Source organism: Oryx dammah, unplaced genomic scaffold, assembly GCF_014754425.2.
Source record: "Oryx dammah isolate SB20612 unplaced genomic scaffold, SCBI_Odam_1.1 HiC_scaffold_2, whole genome shotgun sequence".
NCBI classification, from domain to species: Eukaryota; Metazoa; Chordata; class Mammalia; order Artiodactyla; family Bovidae; genus Oryx; species Oryx dammah.
Genome location: NW_024070186.1, coordinates 75,786,161 through 75,809,616, shown reverse-complemented (window position 1 = coordinate 75,809,616; position 23,456 = coordinate 75,786,161). Strand labels below are relative to the sequence as shown.

Sequence of the window (23,456 nt, the reverse complement as noted above, 5' to 3'; positions counted from 1 at the left end):
AGTCAGATCATATCACTGCCCTGTTCCACAATGTCTTATGGTCTGCCCACCTGCTATTAGAGTCAAAAATCAAGGTCATTACAATCTGCACCCCCACCCTACTCTCAGACCTCATCTCCTGCTAATCTTCTTCTCAATTTTTCCCAACCTTATTAGCCTCTTTGATGCCATCAAACAAGTCAAGGTCGCTTTAACCATAATATCTGTGCCTTTGCCCTGGCCTCTTCCTGCTGTGTTCCTCGCCTAGCTATTCATATCATTCATTCCTTCACCTCCTGCAAGTGTTTGCTCAAATCACCTTCTCAGTGGATATCACGTTCTCTACCTAAAATGTTAAGCCCTGCTTTTCTAACACTTCGTATCTTCCTGCTCTGCCTTATGTTCCTCCTTAGTACTTCTCACCATCTGTCACTCTATATAACTTAATTACTTAATTGTCTATCTCTTCCATTGGAATATTTTTGTTCACTGCTATGTCCTCAGTGCCCAGAAGAGTATCTGGCTCATAGCAGGCACCCAACAAACATTTGTTGAATGAATAAATGTATGCAAGACTTTCCTTACTTTCAAATTCAGCTTATGTAAAGTTTTCTGAGAGTCCAGGCACTGTGCTGGACACTGTAGAAGACATAAAGATGAGGAAGCACAGTTCCTGGCCTCCCTCCAGAACTTACTTCCTACTGGCAGGGCCAAGTTTGAGAACCATGACCCTGGAGTCACAGGATCTTAGTTTAGACTCCTACCTTTGCTGCAAACCAGCAATGTGACCTTGAATAGTTCACCTGTGTGAGCCTCAGTTTCTGCATCTGTGAACTGAAGATAATAACAATCAAAAAGAAAGACCTTGAAGTTTACAAATGAGTGGACTACATAAGATGATTCTGAAAAATGTCTAAGACTTTAAGGACACTGAAAATAGTGCCTATTATTATTATTGCCCTTCTGTTCCCTTTCCCCAGAATGTCTTAAACTCAACTCCTTCTTCCCTCGTCCTGGGTCTTTTTATGAGAGCTAATTGCAGAAAAGCTACTGACCATAAGGACAAACTTGGGAGGAGGCTGGCCGCTTATTTATTCATGTTGTCATCCTTTCAGTAGACCTTGAGTCACTTCCTCCTTCTCTGCTGGGTCCTAGGAGAGAGTCAACAGAGCCCATACCCTAGGGGTACACCTGAGAGGTGCTATGGATAAAATGCACCAATCGCCTGAGAGTAAAGCAGAAAGAAGTTTGACAAAACAGGGACCAGATTGAAAACGCACTATTTCAAAGAACATTCCTGAGGACAAGCCATGTAGAAAGGATGTCAAAGGCATCAAAGACCTTGCAGCCCCCCAACTGCCACCCCTACCTCCAAAAACAGTAACAAAGACCAACGGGGTGGGGCTGCTAATCAGCCTGTCCACCCTGAGGCTGATGAGTAGGAGGGAACAGTTTGGTCAGGGCTGCAGAGGGTGTGAAGGCCACAGGAGCTTACAGAAGTAGGGAGCAGCTTGGCTGCTATGAGCTTGCTGCCACCCCCACCTCCATTGGGCTGCCCCCCACACCGCTCTTTAAACCCGGGCATTGCTATGTCCCAGGGGAGCTCCATCACTCTGATTTCATTCTCTCTCACAGTGTGGCTGGCTTCAAGTAGGTATAATGTGCCAGCACGGGGTTTAGAAACAAGGGTTTAAATTCTCTTAGCTTGATGGCTTACTGCTGCTAAAATGTCTCAACGAGCAGTAAGTTAGCTGTTGGAAGGGGCAGGTTGCTTAGGAAAGTGAGGCGAGAAAGAAGAGTTTGTAGAGTGGCTGCATGTGGCCACGATAAGCGTACCCTTGCCCGCTGGCATCTCGTGATTCTCTGGAGAACAGAGTGCCGCTGAAGACTCAAGAAAGTAGACAGAAACAGTGAAGCCAAAAAGGCAGGGGCGCCTGGTAGCATCTCAGCACAAAGCACAGCTCTGCCTCCTGCCTTATGACTTTGAGCAGGTTATGTTTCCAGAATTATTTTTTCATCCACCACATGATAGTAACAGTACCATCTCACACTGTAAGACTTAAGCAAGACAGTGATCAACAGACTCTTCATCTCCTTCCTTTTTAGCCCGTAGAAGAATTAACAATTGCCTAGCTAGTTTCCACATGAAAGTCACACTTTCTGGGGAAAAAGAAAAAAAAAAGTCTGAACAATGGCAGTATCTAAGATATTACTCAGGGTTCTGAGAATTGCCAGTGTGCTGCATAGCGGTTGGTTATCTGCTTTGGGCAACCACTTCCTACCCATCACACAATAACCAGGCAGCTACCTTGAACCTGTTCTGTACTCATAAAAAAACGTATTCTTTTGCAACCCAGATGTCACTAAGAGTGGCCCCTAGTCACATCTCCTTGCCTGTTGAACTTGAGGTGCTTAGAGGAACTGGCAGAGAGCGCGATGTCAGCACCGGGGCCTAGACAGATAAAATGGCAGGGGCACTGGACCAGGAGTCGGGAGATGAGGCTTCTGTTTCACTTTGCTGTGAACTGGCTGAGGCAGACTAACTTCCAGAGTCTTGGTGATATAAGGAGATCAAATCCACTCTGAGCTCTTCTGATGTGAATGCTGTGTGTTTCTGGGCTTGTTTTTCACCACTTTGTTCCCCAGGACAAGGCCAGAAGTGATTGAACACGTGCTCAGTCATAACTGCTTTCTAAGTTCTAACAGTTTGTCAGTTTTTCTTCTACGGCACTCACCACTGTTGACCCTGTTAGAATTATTTCAGTACCTTTACCACTGAATCTCTTAAGAGTATGGACTCATGCCTAATTCACCAGTGAGTTCCCCATTGGTGCCTAGCACTGTGTCTTGTACCTGGGAGACTAGGTACATTGATTGAAGAGACCCCACAGTAACTGACGACAGCAAGTATACCAACTAGAAACCGAACATCCATTAAAATACCATCGGGAAATACCATGATAGATGGTGTGGGGGATACAAAGATGATATAAGACAAATCCCTACCTTTTAGTGTGTGTGTCATGATCAACTATATATTGAGAGGGTAGCAATGTGAGCGTGCCAAGTCAGGAACCAAGGTGGAAAAGTAGAGCAATTCAGGCACAAGAGATCATACTAGGCTTTCTGGAGGAGGTGGCATCTGAGTTGGGCCAAGAAAGTAGTTCATGTAAGTACATGAAAGCCTGGCCAGGAAAGAACACAGAGATCAGTGTGTAGAGGTACACATAGAGAATCAGAGGAGAAAAGACCAGAGTGGTCTCCGAGCTTGAAGTAGCTACAAACCTAGGTTGGAGTGGGATTATAGTAGGGCTTTGAATCCCAAAGGACTCAAGGAGTGAACAGGATGATCCACTGGACTGCAGCAATGCTGCATATTAGATCTGCTATTTACATCCATTTTTTTCTAATTTATTTGTCTTTTATAGTGTATAGTAGAGCAGCACAGTAACACATGTATACAATGTGTACGTGAAGATAAATGGGAGTGTATGTTTGAAAATCTTAACAGAAGGGCACATGATTTTGAAAGTTTGGAGACAAGTGATCTCAACTCTCCCATGGGTAATTAGAGGCTGAGGAAAGTTTTTGTGTCGGGAAGCAATCTGATCAGAATTGAACTTTGGGAAGATCACCCTGGCAAGGATGGGAAAGATGAGAGGACTAACAGAAGGAGGTGGAGGCAGAGAAAGCTTGGAGGGGCACTACAGTGGCCCAGATGGGATACATGAAACAGGAGTCTGAAACCAGGTATGTGAGGGCCTTCAGCATTCCTTGTCAGGATGGTGGCTGATGGGCCATGGACACAAAAAAGACCTGGATATGACAGAAGTTGCAAAAGAACAGTGGAAAGAAGGAAGAGACAAGAATTGATCTCAGACAACTGGGAGTTCAAAGCTGAGCCTGGAATATTGAGAGGATAATGCTGCCATTGGCATTAACAGAAACTGCACAGTTAGGAGGCCTTCCCTTGTGGCACAGATGGTAAAGAATCCGCCTGCAATGCGGGAGACCTAGGTTCAATCCCTGGGTTGGGAAGATCCCCTGGAGGAGGGCATAGCAACCCACTCCAGTATTCTTGCCTGGAGAATCCCCATGGACAGAGGAGCCTGATGGCCTAGGGTCCACAGGGTCGCAAAGAGTCAGACACGCCTGAGCAACTAAGCACAGCACAGCAGCACAATCAGGAAGAGGAGCCAGTTTAAGAAAGAATCTAATGGCAGTTTACAGCTTGAGATCTTCTGGTCCAGCCCTACATAGTTTGCTGAAGAAAAACCCAAGGAGGAAAATGTGGTGGACCTTATATTAGTCACAAGGTCTCCTGAATCTTACACTGGTCTTGTTTGAAGATCTTCCAGCTTTGGTTTTTAAAGAGCATTATGTAAGACTTTAACTGAATTTCATTTTTATTAAATCATTTAGTACACTATTTTCCAGAAATATTTTATGCTGATAGTTTTCAATTTGAGGCCAACCCCAAAAAAAGTTAACAGAACATTTTGGAGCTCAAAACTATATTGATAAACAGTACTTGTTGATTAAAATGTGCAAAAGAAGGACAATGCAAAAAAAAAAAGAGCCTTTTAAAATAAATTAATAATAAAGATGAGAAAATCTAAAAAAAGATCATTGAATTTGTAACCCTCAAGAGAGGAGATTCGGAGGTAATGCACTGGAATCCAAATTGAATGGATTAAGGAGGGGAGGAGAAGTGTGAAGGGGACGGAAAGAAGCACAGGCTAGTAGCTCAAGCCATCAGTAATTTCTTTGGAAGAGTGGTCTGAACGTGTTCATAGGTAGAGAAGCAGGTGCTGGGATATGCCATAAGATGCAGAGAAAGTAAAATCCAGGGTCACATTGGGTGGGTTCCACTTGAAAAGTAGGAGAAGATTTTGCCATTGTGAACTGGGAAAATGGCAGAGGATGTGCAAGGAAGAGACATTCTGAAGTGCTGAGGTAGTGGAGACAGGACAGAAAGAGTACAAAATTCAGGAAAGGCAAAGAGAGAGATGGAGACTGAGAGCTATCCCAGAAATGTGAGTCCACCACTTGCTTGGAGATCCTTCCTCTGGTAAGAGCCTTCATTATCCTCTGTCCAACCAAATCAGGCTTCTTCCGCTCTGCCAGGGAGATATTTGAACTACCCACCCTGAGGCTAAAGAGACGCCACCTTGCAAGCGCCCTCCCAGTGTGGTCCAGAGAGCGCTGCTTGTTTTAAGGACCAAGACTCGGTATTGCAAACCGGATGGTGCATGTGCCAGCCAGCTCCTGGTTCTGGGAAGACTCTCAGATCTTCCAGAAGAGACAAGGGGTTAAATGCTATTCACATTTTCAGGGAGAGCCAAGTAGCCTCCCCAAAAGGGATTTTTATCGCTATTGTTCACAAAAGCCTGCACAGCGGATCTTGGAGCAGCGCTCCTTCAGATGATTTCCAGGAGCATCTGCCGATTTGATGAAAAATCTGACGCCATCAAAACCCAAGCCAGTGATGACTCACTGCGTGCTGTTGTTGTCGGGCGTTTGCTGAGAGCAGCAGCTCTTTCTGGCAGTCCTCCCAACCTGGGACCAGAAGCCAGGCAGCACTGGGCAACATACAGCAAGGAGAGGTGCTAGTTTGGGGCATGTTTCTTGGTTCTGTCTTTGGCATCCTGTTCTTCTCTCCTGGAGCCTGAAACCTTCACAAGGACATGTTTTGAGAACAAATGAGCCAGACACACACCCTCCCCCTGTTATCTTGAGGTTTCTCCAAAGAAGGTCAATTATGAAAGTAATGAAAGATGGAGCCTGTCCCCTTTTTATTTTCTGGGACCTGAATCCTCAGGATTCACATCCCTCACAGTGTATAAGCTGAAAATTGACATACCACAGAAGAGCAATTGCTTTCCATTGTGTTTTCAACTACATCCTCCTTCATCTTTTTTTAGTTGAAGTACATCTGATTTATGACATTATATTGTCGTCATGTGTGCAGCATAGTGATTCAGTATTTTTACAGGTTATGCTCCACTTAAAGTTATTACAGAATAATGGTTGTGTTTCCCTGTGCTATACAATATATCCTTGTGGCTTATTTATTTTATGCATAGTAGTTGGAACCTCTTAATCCCATGCCCCTGTCTTGCCCTCCTCACTTTCCTCTCCCCTCTGTCCCCATCTTCATCTTAACTAGGATTCCAGGGCACTGACCTAGTCCTGCTCATTAGAGTCGAGACCCTCATGTGGGGCTGGACTCAAGCAGGGCCCTCATTCCCAGGGCTCACTCTCCATTGCCCCCTTTTCTGCCTAAACTTAGACAAGTCTTGTTACAAAAGCCTGCTGTGGTTTCGTGTCCTACCAAGCCCCAACATCTAACCACCAGTTTTTTCTCTTCCTTACATCTACCCCTGCTCCCTGTACCTGTCTCTCTGTCACACGCTGAGCCTTTTCATTCCTGCCCCCAACCATCACTCCACTCCCTCCAACTTGCCTTTCCACTGCCAGCTCCCCACTTCCTCTTTCTTCTCTCCCCACTCACTTCGCTGTCTTTTCATGTCTCTCCACTGACATTTCCCTCTTTATCCCTTCTCAGCCAATCAGCTATGATGTCTTCAAGCTGTTCATGAAGGCATACCTGGAGGTGGACCTTCCTCAGCCACTGAGCACACACCTCTTTCTGGCCTTCAGCCAGAAGCCCCGACAGGAGACCGCTGAGCACCTAAAGGAGGGAGCCAGCAAGAGTGAGGCCAGTGGCGCAGGTACCTGGACCAGCATCCCCGAGACGGAAGGGAGATTTTGCAGCTCTGACCCGCTTGCCAGAGGCTCAGGCTGCACTCACAGAGGATCCCTTGTGCATGGTAACTTCCCTATGAGGAGGAAGAGGGAATGGGGATCAAGGAACCAGGACTCCTGCCCTCTCAGGAAGTCCTGTCTGACAGATCTCTCATAATGCCTGCCACTCAGAATCAGAGAAGAGGATGGGGAAGAGGAGGCATAAGGTAAAGTATGGCAGTGGGGGTGGGTCTTCCACAAAAGTTGCCAGTTCCTGGGGAGCACAGTCAGCTTGTGTGCCCTGAGGGTGTTAGCGCAGGGGAAGGTGTGGTTACTGCCTTTCTGGAGTTTGGGCTGTAGCAGGGAAGACACAGCCAACTCCAGTAAGTGAGCATGAACCCAGCAGACACCAGAGACACGGGTATACCCCAAGAGATCCAGACTTTGTGGGGTCTCCTACCTCCCAAAAAACCTAGAAGACAGAGGCTGGTCATGATATCTTCTTTTTATTCCCCAGATTCCAACATACAGAATGCAGATAATGGTGCCAAAGCAGACGAGGCTTGTGCCCCTGATACGGGTGAGTCTTTGGGGGAGGAGCGGGCAGAACCTCATTCCTGGGGGGCAAGGGGAAATCTGACTAGCAATTTTGTCTCCATGTAACAGTATACCCTTGAAAAGGTCTCATCTACTCAGAAGGGCAGGTCAGGACTTCCGACAGCTCATTAGATGTTTACTTCTGATGGATCTGCCTAGCCAAAGGGTTGAGGGGGAAGGAGAATGTGTACAATGGGGGTTTGGGAGAAGGGGAGCAGAGAAAGAGAGACAGAGCCAGAGAGAGTACGTGAAGAAGTGGCTATAGGGCTGAGGTGGACGACTCTGTCGTGGAATGGCTAAGAGGGGGTAGGGCGAGCAGGTGAGAACAGGCTTGGTTGATTTCTAGCAATATTCGCATGCACTTGCTTGAAAAGTGGAGGGAAGCGAGAGGAAGCCGGCTAACGTTTCGACGACCCATTTGCCAGGCCCCTGCTTTTACTGCATGCTCCACCTCAGCCTTTGTAATCACGCCACTTCACACACTGAACTGAGGCGCTAAGAGATTCCATACCACTGTGACTGTGGACCTAGAGATTCAACCCAGGACTGTTCAGACCCCAGGCTGCTGCTCTTTCCTACACTGAGAGAGGAAGCAATGGTCTCTCCTGAGATGCCTAGACTAAGGTTTGTCTCCACATAAAGGCACCAGTCTGCTTAGGTCCTAAGGGAATGACCAAGGCTGCACTCCCCATGGGGCCACTGCCATCATGCCTGGCTGGCTGTGTACCGGCTCTTGGGTCATGATTGACAGAGAACCTTCCCTGGCACATTTATCAAAGGGAGACCGTTCCTCCATTGACAGGCACCGTCCCAAGGGCAGAAGCTCCTAGGAAAGAAAATATTATCCTCCTTGACCTCCGTTCTAAGATATAATACAAATTTCCTGGGTACAATCAATTCAAGCTGGGTCAGACAATAAGACTATTGGCTAAGAATCTGGACTTTAGAGGTAGAGTTCTTGGGTTTGAGGCCAAGCTCTGACAATATCTATCTCTATAACCTTGGGTATGTTTGGATCATGTCTCTGGGCCTCAGTTTCCCCATCTGTAACATGAGATGACAGTAAGTGTTAATACAGAGGTTAAGTGAGTTATGTGTATAAGATGCTTACAACAGTGCCTGGAACAGAGTAAATGTTCAGCAATTATCATTCAGGCCACCCTCCAGAAACTCACCCTATTCTCAATTCATTGTGTCTGCCAGAATCTCTTTCAGTCTATACCCTCAGTCTCCAAATGTATCCACTGGGCATCCCCTTTGCATGGAAGGACCCTCAGGGACTGTCTCCTTCCCAGGTTGCTCTTGGACTAAGGGAGACAGACCTCTTTTCCTTTGCATTATTGTTTGGAAAAGATTGATATACATTGGTGAACTCCAGCTCTTAAGATGTGCCCAACGGATAAAGAATGCAGTTTTAATGTATCTATCTACTTACGTACCTACCTAGCTATAGTCCATGGGGTCACAAAGAGTCAGACACAACTGAGCAACTAATACTTTCAAACCTACCTAGATATCTATCTATCTAAATACATACATACCTGGCAGGATAGATAAAAGATAACACAGAATGAGAACTGTCTGTAACAGGGATCTAGGATGAGAGAATTTCTTTAAGCAGATGCTAGATGTAGGTCTGATCTTTTTCTCTAGTCATGGCAAAAAGGGCAGCTAGAGGATTATAGAAGTTTCAGTGTGTCACTGAAGGACTGATGAGATCAAACACTCACCCCAGATGGAAAGCAGAACATGGTTGGGAAAGGAGACTTGCCTCTGGACCATAAACTAATCAAATTCCAGGCTTCTCCTAGAGTTTCAGAAAGCGAAATTAAGAGCATCGCTGCCTTCCTGAGGTCTTCACGGCCAGCAGCAGGGCAAGACTGCCAAGTTTAGCTCACCCGCTCCTCTGCCCAGCATCTCACTCAGGAGTGCCAGGTCGAGGGCCCACTGGTCAGAATGGATAGGTCATGAGTAAATCTTAAATCTTATGTGGAATAGAGAGAGTATTTTATGACATAAATCATTCTATTCTATGGTAGAAAGAAAAGCTTCAAACTGGAAGCTTTGAGATTCTAAACTCTCAGCAAGAAAATCAACTAAGAAAGCTGTCTTCTTCTTTACCCAGACTCTTTGTCCAGAGATTTTCTTAGTCCAAGTATCAGGAACTTGAAGAGGAGCCTGAGAGAAGTTACATTCATTCCCTGAGGTTCCAGATTGTCTGGACAGGGTTTTGTTTCTGTGGCTGAAGTTTCTAAGAACTTAGTGAGGGCTGTCATTATGTGATACCTGAGTAAATATAAACAATGACGATAACAGAGGGTGGCTGGCCTATGTGCCCACCATGCTTATTTTCTATATTTGTATCATTTTGAGTCTCAGAGTAACTTCCAGAGGAAGTTCTTTCCTGGAGAAGTGATTTGCCAGGTATTGCTTTCCTCTGCAGAGAGAGTACTAGCCTCCTACGGTTCAGTCATGAAAGGGCGGTTATATGACTGCTGGCCCAGGGCAGGGTACAACGTTTCTTCATCTCTTGAGACTTGAGATTTTAAGTAGCAAATTCTTTTCCTTTTGGGCCACCTTCCACAAATGTCTTAATTAGATGCCCCTGTTCAGCAGAAACAAGAATGTAGGGACAGGTGGACACCACAGAGAGGGGCCTCTGCCAACAAGAAAGAGCCAAGTTCTGGAGTCACTTTAGATCAGGCCATCTGTTAAAAATTTCACCCTTTTCCTGGTGCCCCAGCAGAAGCCAGAGGAAGAAACTTAATTCTCTTTTGATATGGCCTGTGTAGACCTACCTGATCAAGCTCCAAGCTCAGTTCTACAACCACTCACTTTAATTATTCATTCCTGGAGCCAGGTGGGGGCATGGCTGGATCCATAAGCATAGCAGAGAGGGCCTTCCACTGAGTCCAGAGGTCAGCTCAGGGCCTCGAGCAGCCTGTCCTTCTCAGGGTGTCAGCTCAGGAAAGGCCAATCTCACCCCTTCCTGAGTACCCAGGACAAAATGGGATAAACAGCGTAAACTTCATTCTCCTGGTTTTTATTTGGTTCCTCAGGCAGTTGAGATGGTTCAGCAGCTTGGACTATTCGAGTCTCAAGGAAAATCCCTCCATTTTTTAATTTAGAAGTAATACATTGTAAAAAAAAAAAATTTTTTTTAAGAGTATGGGAAAATGAAAGAAACAACAAAATCATCTAAATCTTCCAGTGCTAACACACACACACACCCACACCCACACCCACACCCACACACACACACATACACACATACACCCACCCACCCACCCATACCCCTATCCTTGTAGGGGTCTTTTTTTCCATAAATTTTTTATAGAACTGGAATTAGATTGTATATATATGATTTTGGATCCAGATTTTTCACTTAGCATTATATTCAAAATCATTTTTCATGTCATTCACAACTTTTGTTAAACATCAATTTTAATACAAGTCTGTCTTTTAACAGATGAGAAGGCTGAGGTTGGGTGTGAGGAGTAAGCCTACTTTTATAAGATCGCACATCATTTAGCACAAACCCAGGTTTCTGCTTCTAGTCTGGTATCCTTTCCACATTGCCCACCTGGAAGGCATGAGGTAATGGAGAGACTTAGAAAGAGGGTGGAACAAGTCAGCTCTGCCCAAGAACCATTACTAAGAAGAGAGTGTGATGTGGCATCTGGATGGAACCTCTGTGCTCTGGAAGAGGGTAGTCCCTGAAGGATGTGCTCAATGGCTGTGGGTCAGGGGTATTTCATGTAAGGTAGCATGAGCAGGTGTGACACCACTGGGACCGTATGCCACTCAATCCTTCTGCACCCCAGCATTTCACTGCTGGACTGAACAGTAGGCCAAACTGAGGACTTAAACAATGGCTCAAGATCCAGTCACAGCTCTGGTAACCAAAATGTCCTTGCAAAAGGATATTGTTAATGTTTTTAACTGAAGTATGGTTGATTTATAATACTGTGTTAGTTTCAGGGGTATTCAGGTGTATAAAGTGATTCAGATGCATATTTTTTCAGATTATTTTCCATTATAGGTTATTACAAGATACTGGATACAGTTTCCTGTGAGTGCATGTGTGCTAAGACCCTTCAGTCATGTCCAGCTCCTTGCAACCTTATGGACTGTAGCCCACCAGGCTCCTCTGTCCCTGGGATTCTTCAAGCAAGAATACTGGAGTGGATTGCCATGCCCTCCTCCAGGGGATCTTCCCAACCCAGGGATGGAAACCACATCTCTTAGGTCTCCTGCACTGGCAGGCAGGACCTTTACCCATAGTTTTCTGTACTATACAGTAAATCATCATTGCTTACCTCTTTTACATATGGTAGTGTGTATCTCTTCATCCCATCTCCTATTTACTCCTCCTCCCACTCCCTGTATTATTTTTAATACACAGACGAGTGATATCATATAATATTTCTCTTTCTCTGACTGACTTCGCTTAGTATGATATTCTCTAGGTCCACCCACATTGCTGCAAATAGTATTATTTCATTCTTTTTAAATGGCTGAATAATATTCCATTGTATATATACAAACCACATCTTCTTTATCCATTCCTCTGTTGATGGACACTTAGGTTGCTTCCACATCTTGGCTATTGTACATAGTGTTGCTATGAACATTGGGGTGTGTGTGTCATTTCAAATTAGAGTTTTTGTCTTTTCCCAGAAGTGGGATTGCTGTATCATGTGGTAGTTCTAGTTTTTAGTTTTTTAAGGAACCTCCATACTGGTTTCCATAGTGGCTATAGCAATTTCCATTCCCACCAACAGTGTAGGAAGTTTCCTTTTTTCCCATATATTCTCCAGCATTTATTATTTGTACAATTTTTAATGATGGCTCTTCTGACCAGTGTGAGGTGATATCTCATTGTGACTTTGATTCATTTCTCTAGTAATTAGTGATGTTGACAGAGAAGGCAATGGCCCCCCACTCCAGCACTCTTGCCTGGAAAATCCCATGGGCGGAGGAGCCAGGTGGGCTGCAGTCCATGGGGTCGCTAAGAGTCGGACACAACTGAGCAACTTCACTTTCACTTTTCACTTGCATGCATTGGAGAAGGAACTGGCAACCCACTCCAGTGTTCTTGCCTGGAGAATCCCAGGGACGGGGGAGCCTGGTGGGCTGGCGTCTATGGGGTCACACAGAGTCAGACACGACTGAAGTGACTTAGCAGCAGCAGCAGTGATGTTGAGCTTTATTTCTTGTGCCTATTGGCCATCTATATGTTTTCTTTGGAGAAATATCTATTTAGGTCTTCTGTCCAATTTTTGATTAGCTTCTTTTCATGTTAAATTGTATGAGCCATTTGTATATTTTGGGCTTCTCTGGTGGCTCAGACAGTAAAGAATCTGCTTGCAATGCAGGAGACCCAGGTTTGATCCTTGGGTCAGGAAGATCCCCTAGAGAAGAAAATGACAACTCACTCCAGTATTCGTGCCTGGAGAATCCCATGGACAGAGGAGCCTGGTGGGCTACAATCCATGGGGTCACAAAAACTTGGACATGGACTGAGTGACTAACACACATTTGTCAAATACTTAAAATATTAACCTCTTGCTAGTTGCATCATCTGTCAGTATTTTCTCCTGTTCTGTAAGTCATATTTTCATTTTGTTGATGGCTTCCTTTGCTGTGCAAAAACTTATAAGTTGATTATTACTTGATTTTAAGGTTATTTTTTCTTTTGCCTTGGAAAAATGATCTCAGAAAATACTGCTATGATTTATGTCAGATAATGTTTTGCCTATGTTCTCTTCTAAGAGTTTTTATGGTGTCCTATTTTATATTTAGGTCTTTAAACCATTTTGAGTTTACTTTTGTATATGGTGTGAGGGTGTATTCTAACTTCATTGATTTACATCTGGCTCTCCAGCTTTCCCAACATCATTTGCTAAAGAGACTATCTTTTCTCCACTGTATATTCTTCTGTCCCTTATTGAAGATTAATTAGCTTCAAGTGAAATGAAGTGAAGTGAAGTTCCTCAGTCATGTCCAACTCTTTGAGACCCCATGGACAGTAGCCTACCAGGCTCCTCAGTCCATGGGGTTTTCCAGGCAAGAATACTGGAATGGGTTGCCGTTTCCTTCTCCAGGAGATCTTCCCGACCCAGAGATTGAACCCAGGTCTTCCTCATTGTAGGCAGACTCTTTACCATCTGAGCCACCAGGGAAGTCCTCAAGTATATGGGTTTATCTGGGGGCTCTCTATTCTGTTCCATTGATCTATATGTCTGTTCTTGAGCCAATACCATGATGTTTAGATTACGGTACCTCTGAAGTCCTGGAGGGTTATGCCTCCAACTTTGCTCTGTTTCCTCAGGATTGCTTTGACAATTCTGGGTCTTTCGTGGTTCCATCTAAGTTTCAGTATTATTTGTTCTAGTTCTGTAGAAAATGTCATGGGTAATTTGTTAAGGATCACATTAAATCTATAGATTGTTTTGGGTAGTGTGGTGATTTTAACAATATTAATTCTTCCAATCCAAGAGCATGGGGTATCTTTCCATTTCTTTGAATCATCTTTGGTTTCCTTTATCAGTGTTTTATAGTCCTTACCTCCTTCGTTAGGTTTATTCCTAGGTTTTTAATTGAAATTTCAAATGGGATTTTTAAAATTTTTTCTCTTGCTGATATTTCATTTTTAATGTAAAAAATGCAACAAATTTCTGTGTATTAATTTTGTATCCTGCTACTTTACCAAATTCATGTATTAGTTCTTATAGGTTTTGCATGAAGCCTTTAGTGTGCTCTATGTCCATGGGGTTTTGAAGAGTCAGACACGACTGAGTGACTTCACTTTCACTTTTCACTTTCATGCATTGGAGAAGGAAATGGCAACCCACTCCAGTGTTCTTGCCAGGAGAATCCCAGGGACAGGGGAGCCTGGTGGGCTGCCATCTATGGGGTTGCACAGAGTTGGACACGACTGAAATGACTTAGCATAGCAGTATGTAGAGTATTGGGCTTCCCAGGTGGCTCAGTGGTAAAGAATCTGCCTGCCAGTACATGAGGCTCAGGAGACATGGGTTTGATCCCTGGGTCAGGAAGATCCTCTGGAAAAGGAAATGGCAACCCACTCCAGTATTCTTGCCTGGGAAATCCCACGAACAGAGGAGCCTGGCAGGCTTCAGTCCATGGGGCTGCAAAAGGGTTGGACATGACTGAGTGACTAAACAACAGTGTAATAAAGTATTATATTATCTGCACGTGATTTTGTTTTAAAACAGCTTTGTTGAGGTACAATTGGCATAAAATGAATTATACACATTTAAAATGTACAGTTAGTAAGGTTTTATATTTGTGTTCATCAATAAAATCAGCACATACCAATATAATGAAGTTATTCATCAGCCTCAATAATTTCCTTTATACTCTCTTTTTCCCACTCTACTTATGTGTACACTTCCATTTCTATACAGCCACTGATCTGCTTGTGGTCACTATAGACTAGAGTGCACTTTCTAGATTTTATATGAATAGATTGATACTATATGTACTTTTTCCCATCTGGCTTCTTTCATTCAGCATAATTTAAAAATTCATCCATGTTGTTGGTATATCAATAATTAGCATATTTTTATTGCTGACTAGTATTTTAGTATACAGGCAGATATTCCACAATTTGTTTATCCATTCATTTATCAGTGGACATTTGGGTTATTTCCAGCTTCAGGCTATTAAAAATAAAATGAATATTCATATACAAGTATTCATACAGACAGCTTTCATTCCTTTTGAGTAAAGACCTAGAAGTAGAATGTTTAGGAGTGTTATGTGGTCTTAATGGCTTGACCTGTTTATCATTATGAAATGACTCTCTTTATCCCTAGTAATAGTCTTGGTTTTGAAATTTGTGTGATAAGTGTGAGTTGCTCAGTCGTGTCCTCCTCTTAGTAACCCAATGAACACACCAGGCTCCTCATAACTGATAAAAGCACCTTAGTTAACTAGTGTTACCAGAGTATATCTTGTTTCATTCTTTTAATGTATTTGTGTCTTTATATTTAAATTGACTTTCTTATAGGAAGTATGTTTTGCGGTCTTATTTTTTAATCCATTCTGACAATATCTGCCATTTAGAGTTTGAGAACATTTACATTTACTGTGATAATTGTTTTTTTTTTTTTATTTAAATTTTTATTTTTACTTTATTTTACTTTACAATACTGTATTGGTTTTGCCATACATTGACATGAGGTTTTCAACTACTATATTGCTGTTTTCTTTTTTCCAATCTCTTCTTTTATTCCCATTTGCCCTTTTTTCTGAATACTTTAAATTAATTGAATTTTTTATGATTTTTCTTTATCTCCTTTTTTATCTTAGTTTTAACTATGACAGTATACCTTCAAGTAGTAGTATTTCATTTTGCTTATACTATAAGAAATTTACAACAACATACTTCTATTTCTCCAGGTCTTTGTGCTTTTTTACTTCAACATGTTGTTGAAGTACATAACATGTTGTGTAAACCACACAACATGTTGTGTAAACCACACAACATGCTATAATTGTCATAGCTATCTTTTTAAAAGATTTAGTTAATAAGAAAAATATTCTTTATATTTATCTACATGGTTCACTAGTTTTAATGCCCATCGTTCTTGTGTGTAAATCCAGGTTTCCATAGATTGTAATTCTAGTAAAAAGATTTCCTTTGCCATTTCTTGTAATGTAGCTCTATATAGCTTGTACATTTGGAAAGTTCTTTATTTAGCCTTTTTTTCTAAAGATATTTTGCAGAATCAAGAATTCTAATTTGACAGGTTTTTTTCTTTTAGTACTTTTTTAAAGATGTTGTTCCACTGGCTACCAGCATGCTTTGTTTCCAGTAAGAAAACTATAGTCATTCTTATCTTTGCTTCTCTCCATATCAGATGTTTTTTCTCTAGTTTCTTTTATGATTTTCTATCACTGATTTTAATCAATTTGATTTTAGTGTTCCTTGGTGTAGTTTTATATTTATTTCTTATGTTTGGGTTTCATTGAGCATCTTGTGTCTGAGGTCCTCTAGTTTTTATCAAATAACAAATCTGGGAAAATATCAACCATTATTTCTTTAATATTTTTCTGCTCCTGACTCTTCTTTAAGTATTCCAGTTACATGTTTATTTGACTACTTGAAGTTGTCCAATGGCTCACTGGTATGATACTTTTTTTTTAATATAGTCTTTTTGGCTAGTTTCTGTTGCAATGCTTCAAATTCACTAATCTTTCCTTCTGTAATATCTAATCTGCTGTTAACACTGCTCAGTATGTTTGTATTTTTCATTTAACATCATGTCTAGACACTTGATGTGAACATCATAAAATATCTTTCATGTCTCCACTTAACATGTTCAATCTTTCCTCCAGCTTCTTGGATCTATCGAATGTAGTTATAGTAACTGTTTTAGAGTTTTTTTTCTATTATATCATCTGTATCATTCTGGATCCATTTCAATAGATTTTTCTCATTATTATTATTCATACTTGCTTTGTATACATGGCAATATCTTATTGAATGCCAGACTTTGAAAATTTTATAGTGTTGGCACTAGAAATTTTTGTGCTCCTATAAATATTCTTGAGCTTTGTTTTGGGATACACTTAGGTTTACTTGGAAATAGTTTGACCTTTAGGGGGTCAAGCTTTTAAAGCTTTGTCAAATCAGACCAGGGAGGCATTTTCTCTAGGGCTAGTTTTGCCCAGTTATCAAGGCAAAACTCTTCTGAGTACTCTACTTAATGGTTCATTAATTATAGGAGGTTTCTACTTTGATTGCTGGAAATAGACAGTATGCCTGGTTCTTTGTGTAGTCCAGGGATTGTTCCCTCTCATCTGGATTCCTTCCCCAGCCTCAGGTAGTTTCCTTACACATGTGTGCTGATCACTACTCAGATGAGTAATTGAGGGAACTCTCAGCCAGTTACTCAAAAGGAACTTCTGCAGAGACTGCTGGAGTTCTCTCTGTGCAGCTGCCTCCCCTCCAGTGCTCTGCTCTGTGATTTCCACCCACCGTGAGCTCCCCAGACTCCCAGCTCCATCTCTGCAACTCACAGAGATTTCCAGGACCTCCCTGGGTTTCCCTCCTTGTGCCACAGTCTAGAAACTTTCCAGTCAGTAAGATGTGGCATTTGCAGGGATCACCTCAATTGTTTCTCATCTCTTGGGATCACTCATTGGTGCTGGCCATAGTGAATGTCCTATGAACCATTATTTTGTATCTTTTGTCCAATTTTTTAGTTGCATCAGTAGGAGGGTAAAACTGGTCCCTCTTATTCCAACTTAGTTGGCATGGAAGTCACGATAATAGTGTTTTATTGAATGAATAATTTGAGGATATAACAGTAACTTGAGCTACCTAATACAAAGAATTTTTCACATTTGTCTTATATGTTTAAGTTTTTCCATAACTTTAACTCCAGTGGGATTTTCGTACTTCTGTTACATATATAATTTCATAGCAATTTCCTCCATCTCACTACCCTTGTTTTTATTTCATCCTATTGTGCTTTCGTCTCAATTTGCTCACCCCGGAGGCTTTCTGCTCCTGTTTAATAGAGGTTGCACCTTCTTGCAATCTACTGAGTGTCCTGCCCTGTAAGAAATCATTTCCAGAGATATGGTCCTCTGAGATTTCAGGATAAAACTTCCTTTCCTTGTTTTTCAGCTCTGTTTCATGGATTCCATCATGGTCTCTTCACAGGGCCCTTTGTGCCATACAGAGTATGTCAGCGACCTTTGGTCTCCCCACTGTCCATCTGGGTGATGGGTAATTCCCTTCTCAAGCCACTGCTAACCTCTAGGACCTGGAAGGCTTTCATGTAGCACAGCTCTGTTGGCCTGAGATGAACTGTCTGCCATTGCTTGGCATTTTGCCTCTCTAAATAGTGTACTGGTGACATTGCTTTCCCCAGCAGGCATTACCATCGAGGTTGACACTCCCTCTGGTAATGCCTTCAAGACCCTGTTACTTGGTAGTACAACACTTTGGTTACATTTTCCAGTACCAGTCTTCCTTTTACCGTTTCCTGTGGTTTTTGTGAGTTGTACCTCTTTATTCAATATTAAGATCATGGATGTGAAGAGGGTGGGGAAAGAGAGATGGCCCTTAAAGTCCCTCAGAAAAGTATCATCCACACAGTAAAATATACGTATCTGGTTTTCTGGTTAGTATTAATGTTAATAACATCAGATTTCTTAACCAGAGGACAAAGAAATGGTTTTCCTATTTATTAGCACTAGTCTAGTCACTCGGTCTTGTCTGACTCTGCGACCCCATGCAGGCAAGAATATTGGAGTGGGTTGCCATTTCCTCCTCCAGGGAATCTTCCCAACCCAGGAATTGAACCCAGGTCTCCTACATTCCAGGCATATTCTTTATCATATGAGCCACCAGGGAAGGCCTTTCCCTACCTATAAGAATGAAAAGAAGGAAATTTTCAGAGGGAAAACTTACTCTACTCCTGTGGTATATTGAGTCATTTTCTGTACTTTCTTTGTGCTACTGATTAGGCTTTCAGTAAGTGAAAATTCTTCCTAGTTTCTGGAAATTAGCTTATTGTTGATCCCAGTTTTCTCTTTTGAACTTTTATCTTTTTTATTTATCTTTAAATGCACTTGAGAAGAAAATTGTGAAGGGGTATGTTGGTACATGGAGAAGGAAATGACAACCCACTCCAGTGTTCTTGCCTGGAGAATCCCAGGGACGGGGAGCCTGTTGGGCTGCCATCTCTGGGGTCGCACAGAGTCGGACACAACTGAAGCGACTTAGCAGCAGCATGTTGGTATAGAACAAATAGTCTGGATTTTTGGAGTCCCAGCTAAAATTACCTCTTTGATGTAATCCCCTCAAAATTAAGCTAAATGACACTTGTGTGTGAGTGTGTGAAGTCGCTCAGTCGTGTCTGACTCTTTGCGACCCCATGGACTGTAGCCTACCAGGCTCCTCCCTCCATGGGATTCTCCAGGCAAAAGTACTGGAGTGGGTTGCCATTTCCTTCTCCATGGGATCCTCCCGACCCAGGGATCAAACCCAGGTCTCCAGCATTCCAGGCAGATGCTTTAACCTCTGAGCCACTGATTGATATTACTAAAATTCACTGTCATCTTTTCTAAAAATTCACATAGCATAAGGGACTTTCTTATATGGCTATAGACTCTTTAAAGGGTCAGAATGCAGTTCTTTCAAAAAGTATGAAGCTTACAAACTGGAATTCTAGGAACTCTGATTTAATCATATCTTTTCTATTTGATCAAAAGCATCATCCATGCCTTTGAAGACATTTATATAAAACTCTTGCCTCTTCCATGAAAAGAATGGGGCAACAAGGATTTCATATTTACTAAACCTTGTGTCCTTGGATGCTTTCATTTTGCATGATGCAGAAACAAAGATCACCGAGAAGCAAGTGCCTGCTAACAACCAAGCAGCTGCAACCCCTGTGGGGAACCTTGTTGCTCAGTCTTCAGGCTCAGAACCCCCCATAGTCTACCTGAAGGATGTTGTGTGTTACCTGTCCCTACTGGAGTCGGGGAGACCTCAGGATAAGCTAGAATGTAAGTACGTACCCTGTCAAGGGGCTTTGACTTTTTCCTAGAGGAAGACCTAGAGTCTCTCTGTCCTTCTAAACAGGTTGAGGTTGATCTGGGATCCTGGGGCTGGGTACTGCCTCCTTGAGGGAGGTCGTCTGCCCTGTCACCAGTAGTGACATAAACATTTCCTAGAATCTACCCTGGAACACAGTACCAGTTGTATAGGGTGGGGGGTGCATTTGACACCTTGTGGTTGAGAATCAAGATCTGGAAAGGGAGTGAGTGAGTGAAGTCGCTCAGTCGTGTCCGACTCTTTGCGACCCCATGGACTGTAGCCTACCAGGCTTCTCTGTCCATGGGATTTTCCAGGCAATAGTACTGGAGTGGATTGCCATTTCCTTCTCCAGGAGATCTTCCCGACCCAGGGATCGAACCTGGGTCTCCTGCATTGTAGACAGACGCTTTACCATCTGAGCCACCAGGGAAGGGGTCTTTAAAAGAGGTGAAGACTCCCTTTCTTTGCTGGCAGGATTTCCTGACAGCCTCTAATCAGAAAGCTGCTGCTTCCCCTTAGAAGATTTTTCAAGGGAAGATTTGCAACATCTGTCTGCCTTCCCCTGTTCCATGCCCAAGCAATTCTTTAACTATGAGGAATCCTTTTTTTTTCTTGAGACCTAATCAACCTCTACCTTGTTAAAGCTTATTTCTATGTCTTCACCCATCCCAACCCCAAGTGTTTTGGCCTCTACAGAAAGAAGGCTAGTTAATTAAGGGAGTTGAGCTTGGTTTTAAAAACAAGTCTTCAGAAGGAGAATAATAGCAAAAAGGAAAGCCCACAAAGTGCAGTCTCGCAGACAATCACTCTGGAGACGGTCTCGCTGGCCTCTGCGAGCCTACAGGCAAACTTTACAACAGGTTATAGGTAGGTCTTGTTTAAAAATATATATTACTTTGGTTTCTCTTAGGATCTTAGGAGACTTAAGGGAAAAGCATACACATTATAGCAAAAGTTAGAATTCCAGCCAATAATCAGAATTGTCAACGAAATAAACATTAGCAAGGAGAGGTCTGGCAGAGGTTAACCCTTGCCAAAAACAAAATGAAACATTTGCTCATTAACTGAGCTTAAAATCTACCCCACAGGTTTGAAGTATTAATAATTGCCAGTCTTAAATGATAATTTGGAAGCAAATGTACCAGATTTCTGTTTGTACTAATGTTAAAAGGGAAATGTCAGATTACTTCCCACACTCGGTTGGATTTGGGGCATTGTATTTGTTCATAACTGCCAGAGAGGATATGGCAGACTCTTCATATGAGGAATCCTGTAATGGTAGTAAAAATAAACTGATTTTAAAAGCGTTTTCTTATAGAAAAATTTAAACACAGATAAAAGTAGAGAATGCAAAGAACTCCCCTATATCCATCAACCGCCTTCAGCAATTACCGGCTTCTGGTCAGTTGTGTTTTGTTTATGCCTCCTACTCATTTCTCCTGCACCAGATTATTTTGAAGCCAATTTTGAACATCATATAATTTCATTTGTAAATATCTCAGTATGTACCTCTGATACATGACTTTTCCTTAAATATAATCACAGCACTGTTATCACATCTAAAGAAAATGATTCCTTACTATTTTCAAACATTCAGTTTTCATTATTTTCAGTATTCATTGTTTTCCCATCATGGGAAACAATTCAAACGTTGTGTACTTGAATTGAGGTCCAAGTAAAGTCCATACACTGCCATTGGTTACTATGTTGATCTTTTGCTTATTCTTTTTCCTAAAATTTTTTGTTGCAGAAACTTGGTCATTTGTCTTTCCTTAAAGTTTTCTTTAAGTAAGTCAAATAAATTCAAATCATCTCAGATTTTAGTGATTGAAACCAAGTTAAACCTTAAAAAAAAAAAAAACAGTGTGTGTGTGTGTGTGTACGAAATGATAGGCTGAAATTTCACCTATTATCGATGTAATAAAGACTCAACATCGAACATCTCATTTTTGTGAAACACTTTAAAAATGCACTATTAACCTCACGGTAACCCTAGAAAAGTGACACTATTTTTGTCATTTTATTTATATATATAATTTTGTCATTTATATATAAGAAAGCATGGAAAAGTTAAATGACTTGCCCAAGGCCATGCTTCTAAAAAAAAAGAATGCTTGCTCATACTTCCTTGTTCTGCTCCTCACAGTAGGACCGAAGGGGCTCCACATTAGAGCCACCTGGGCCCAGAGTGTCTCTGACCGACATTCAGAGGAGCCACAACGAATCAGAAGCCCATGACCCTACTTTTAAACAGCTTAAACTCCAACCAGAGACACATCACTATATACACAAGGTCCAGAGACATAAAACATGTAGAAGGAAGTGACAACACAAGGGCAGATTAACAAATTAGCAGGAGTGCTGTGACCCTGTGGGTACATCCTGAGAGGTCCAGAGTGGTTACAGGAGCGAAGGGTCAGTCAGGGGAGGCTCCGCGGAGAATGCTGGCACGAGGGAACACTTCAAAGGATAGGAAGGAAGTGAAGACATTTTCAGCTCTGCTCCCCACTCTGCTTACTTCTGAGACCACAGACAGAATCTCTACCTTGAGATTAATTAAACAGCAAGTTTCCAGATCTCATAAATGAACATTTAGTCCTTTCCCCAAAATTCATTCCCAAATCTTTCTTATCCTCCATCGCTTCTCTACAGTTAGGACATGGCAGAGGACGTTTCTGAATCACATGTGACATTTTAGAAAAAGAAATAGTAACTACTATCTACAGTAGTTGCTACTTCATAATATTATTGAGGATTAAATAGTAATAATGATAGGTCCATAAGATGATATATGACACATATTAAATGCCATATATAAATATTCATTAATGAAAGAAAATAAAAATAACATCTGTTGAGTGTTTTCTACATTCCAAGCACTATAGATTTTGGTGTATCACTTACGTATTAGTCTTCATTTGAAAAAAGACTTAGGATAAAGAAACTATTCTAATCACCATCTTACAGCTGAAGAAATTGAATCTAAAGAAGATGAATGACTTATTTGATGTGCTAGAGGTGGGAGGACAGGGCCGTGGTCTGAAACTGTCTGACTTCACACCCTTCTTATGTGCAGTGGAAGCAGTGCCCCTCTATCACTCCAGGGTCTGCCCACCACCAGCAGGGTATCTGCTGTGTGTTGTGTTCCCGCGATGCTGAGAGGTGTGAATGCTCCGTAGGGAATTTCACTCATGATCCAGATCTCATCAGCCAAAGAGTTATTGCTTAGACAGTCCTAGAAGCCAGGTGGCTTGGTTCTCCTCTACCCTCTTTGTAAGGAAGCAGACTGTGCCTTGGAGGGTGGGTTAGTTGGCTGCAACAGACTTCGCCCCAGTGATGGTCAGAACTGACCTAAAAACTGGCGCCAAAGTCTCAGCCCATCCTTGGTGCCTGGAAGACCTCCTCAAGCCTCGCCTTTGTGTTTCTTGCAGTAATGTTTCGCCTCTATGATTCGGATGAGAACGGTCTCCTGGACCAAGCGGTAAGCTCTCCAAATATTCCTCCAAGATCCAAGAAAGGCTAGGGGAGAGGGGAGCAGGTGAAGGGA

General features: G+C 42.3%; 1 protein-coding gene across 3 annotated transcripts in view; it reads left to right on the top strand.

Annotated features, from left to right (window-relative positions):
• The window catches only part of DGKG (diacylglycerol kinase gamma), a 226,662-nt gene that overhangs the window by 71,614 nt on the left and 131,592 nt on the right, over window positions 1-23,456 (top strand). For all 3 annotated transcript variants that reach the window (XM_040252643.1, XM_040252652.1, XM_040252636.1), the window contains 4 exons: window positions 6,548-6,713; window positions 7,244-7,306; window positions 19,708-19,878; window positions 23,341-23,390. In XM_040252643.1, the coding sequence (XP_040108577.1) occupies window positions 6,548-6,713; window positions 7,244-7,306; window positions 19,708-19,878; window positions 23,341-23,390 (450 nt within the window). The remainder of the gene's footprint in view (window positions 1-6,547; window positions 6,714-7,243; window positions 7,307-19,707; window positions 19,879-23,340; window positions 23,391-23,456) is intronic.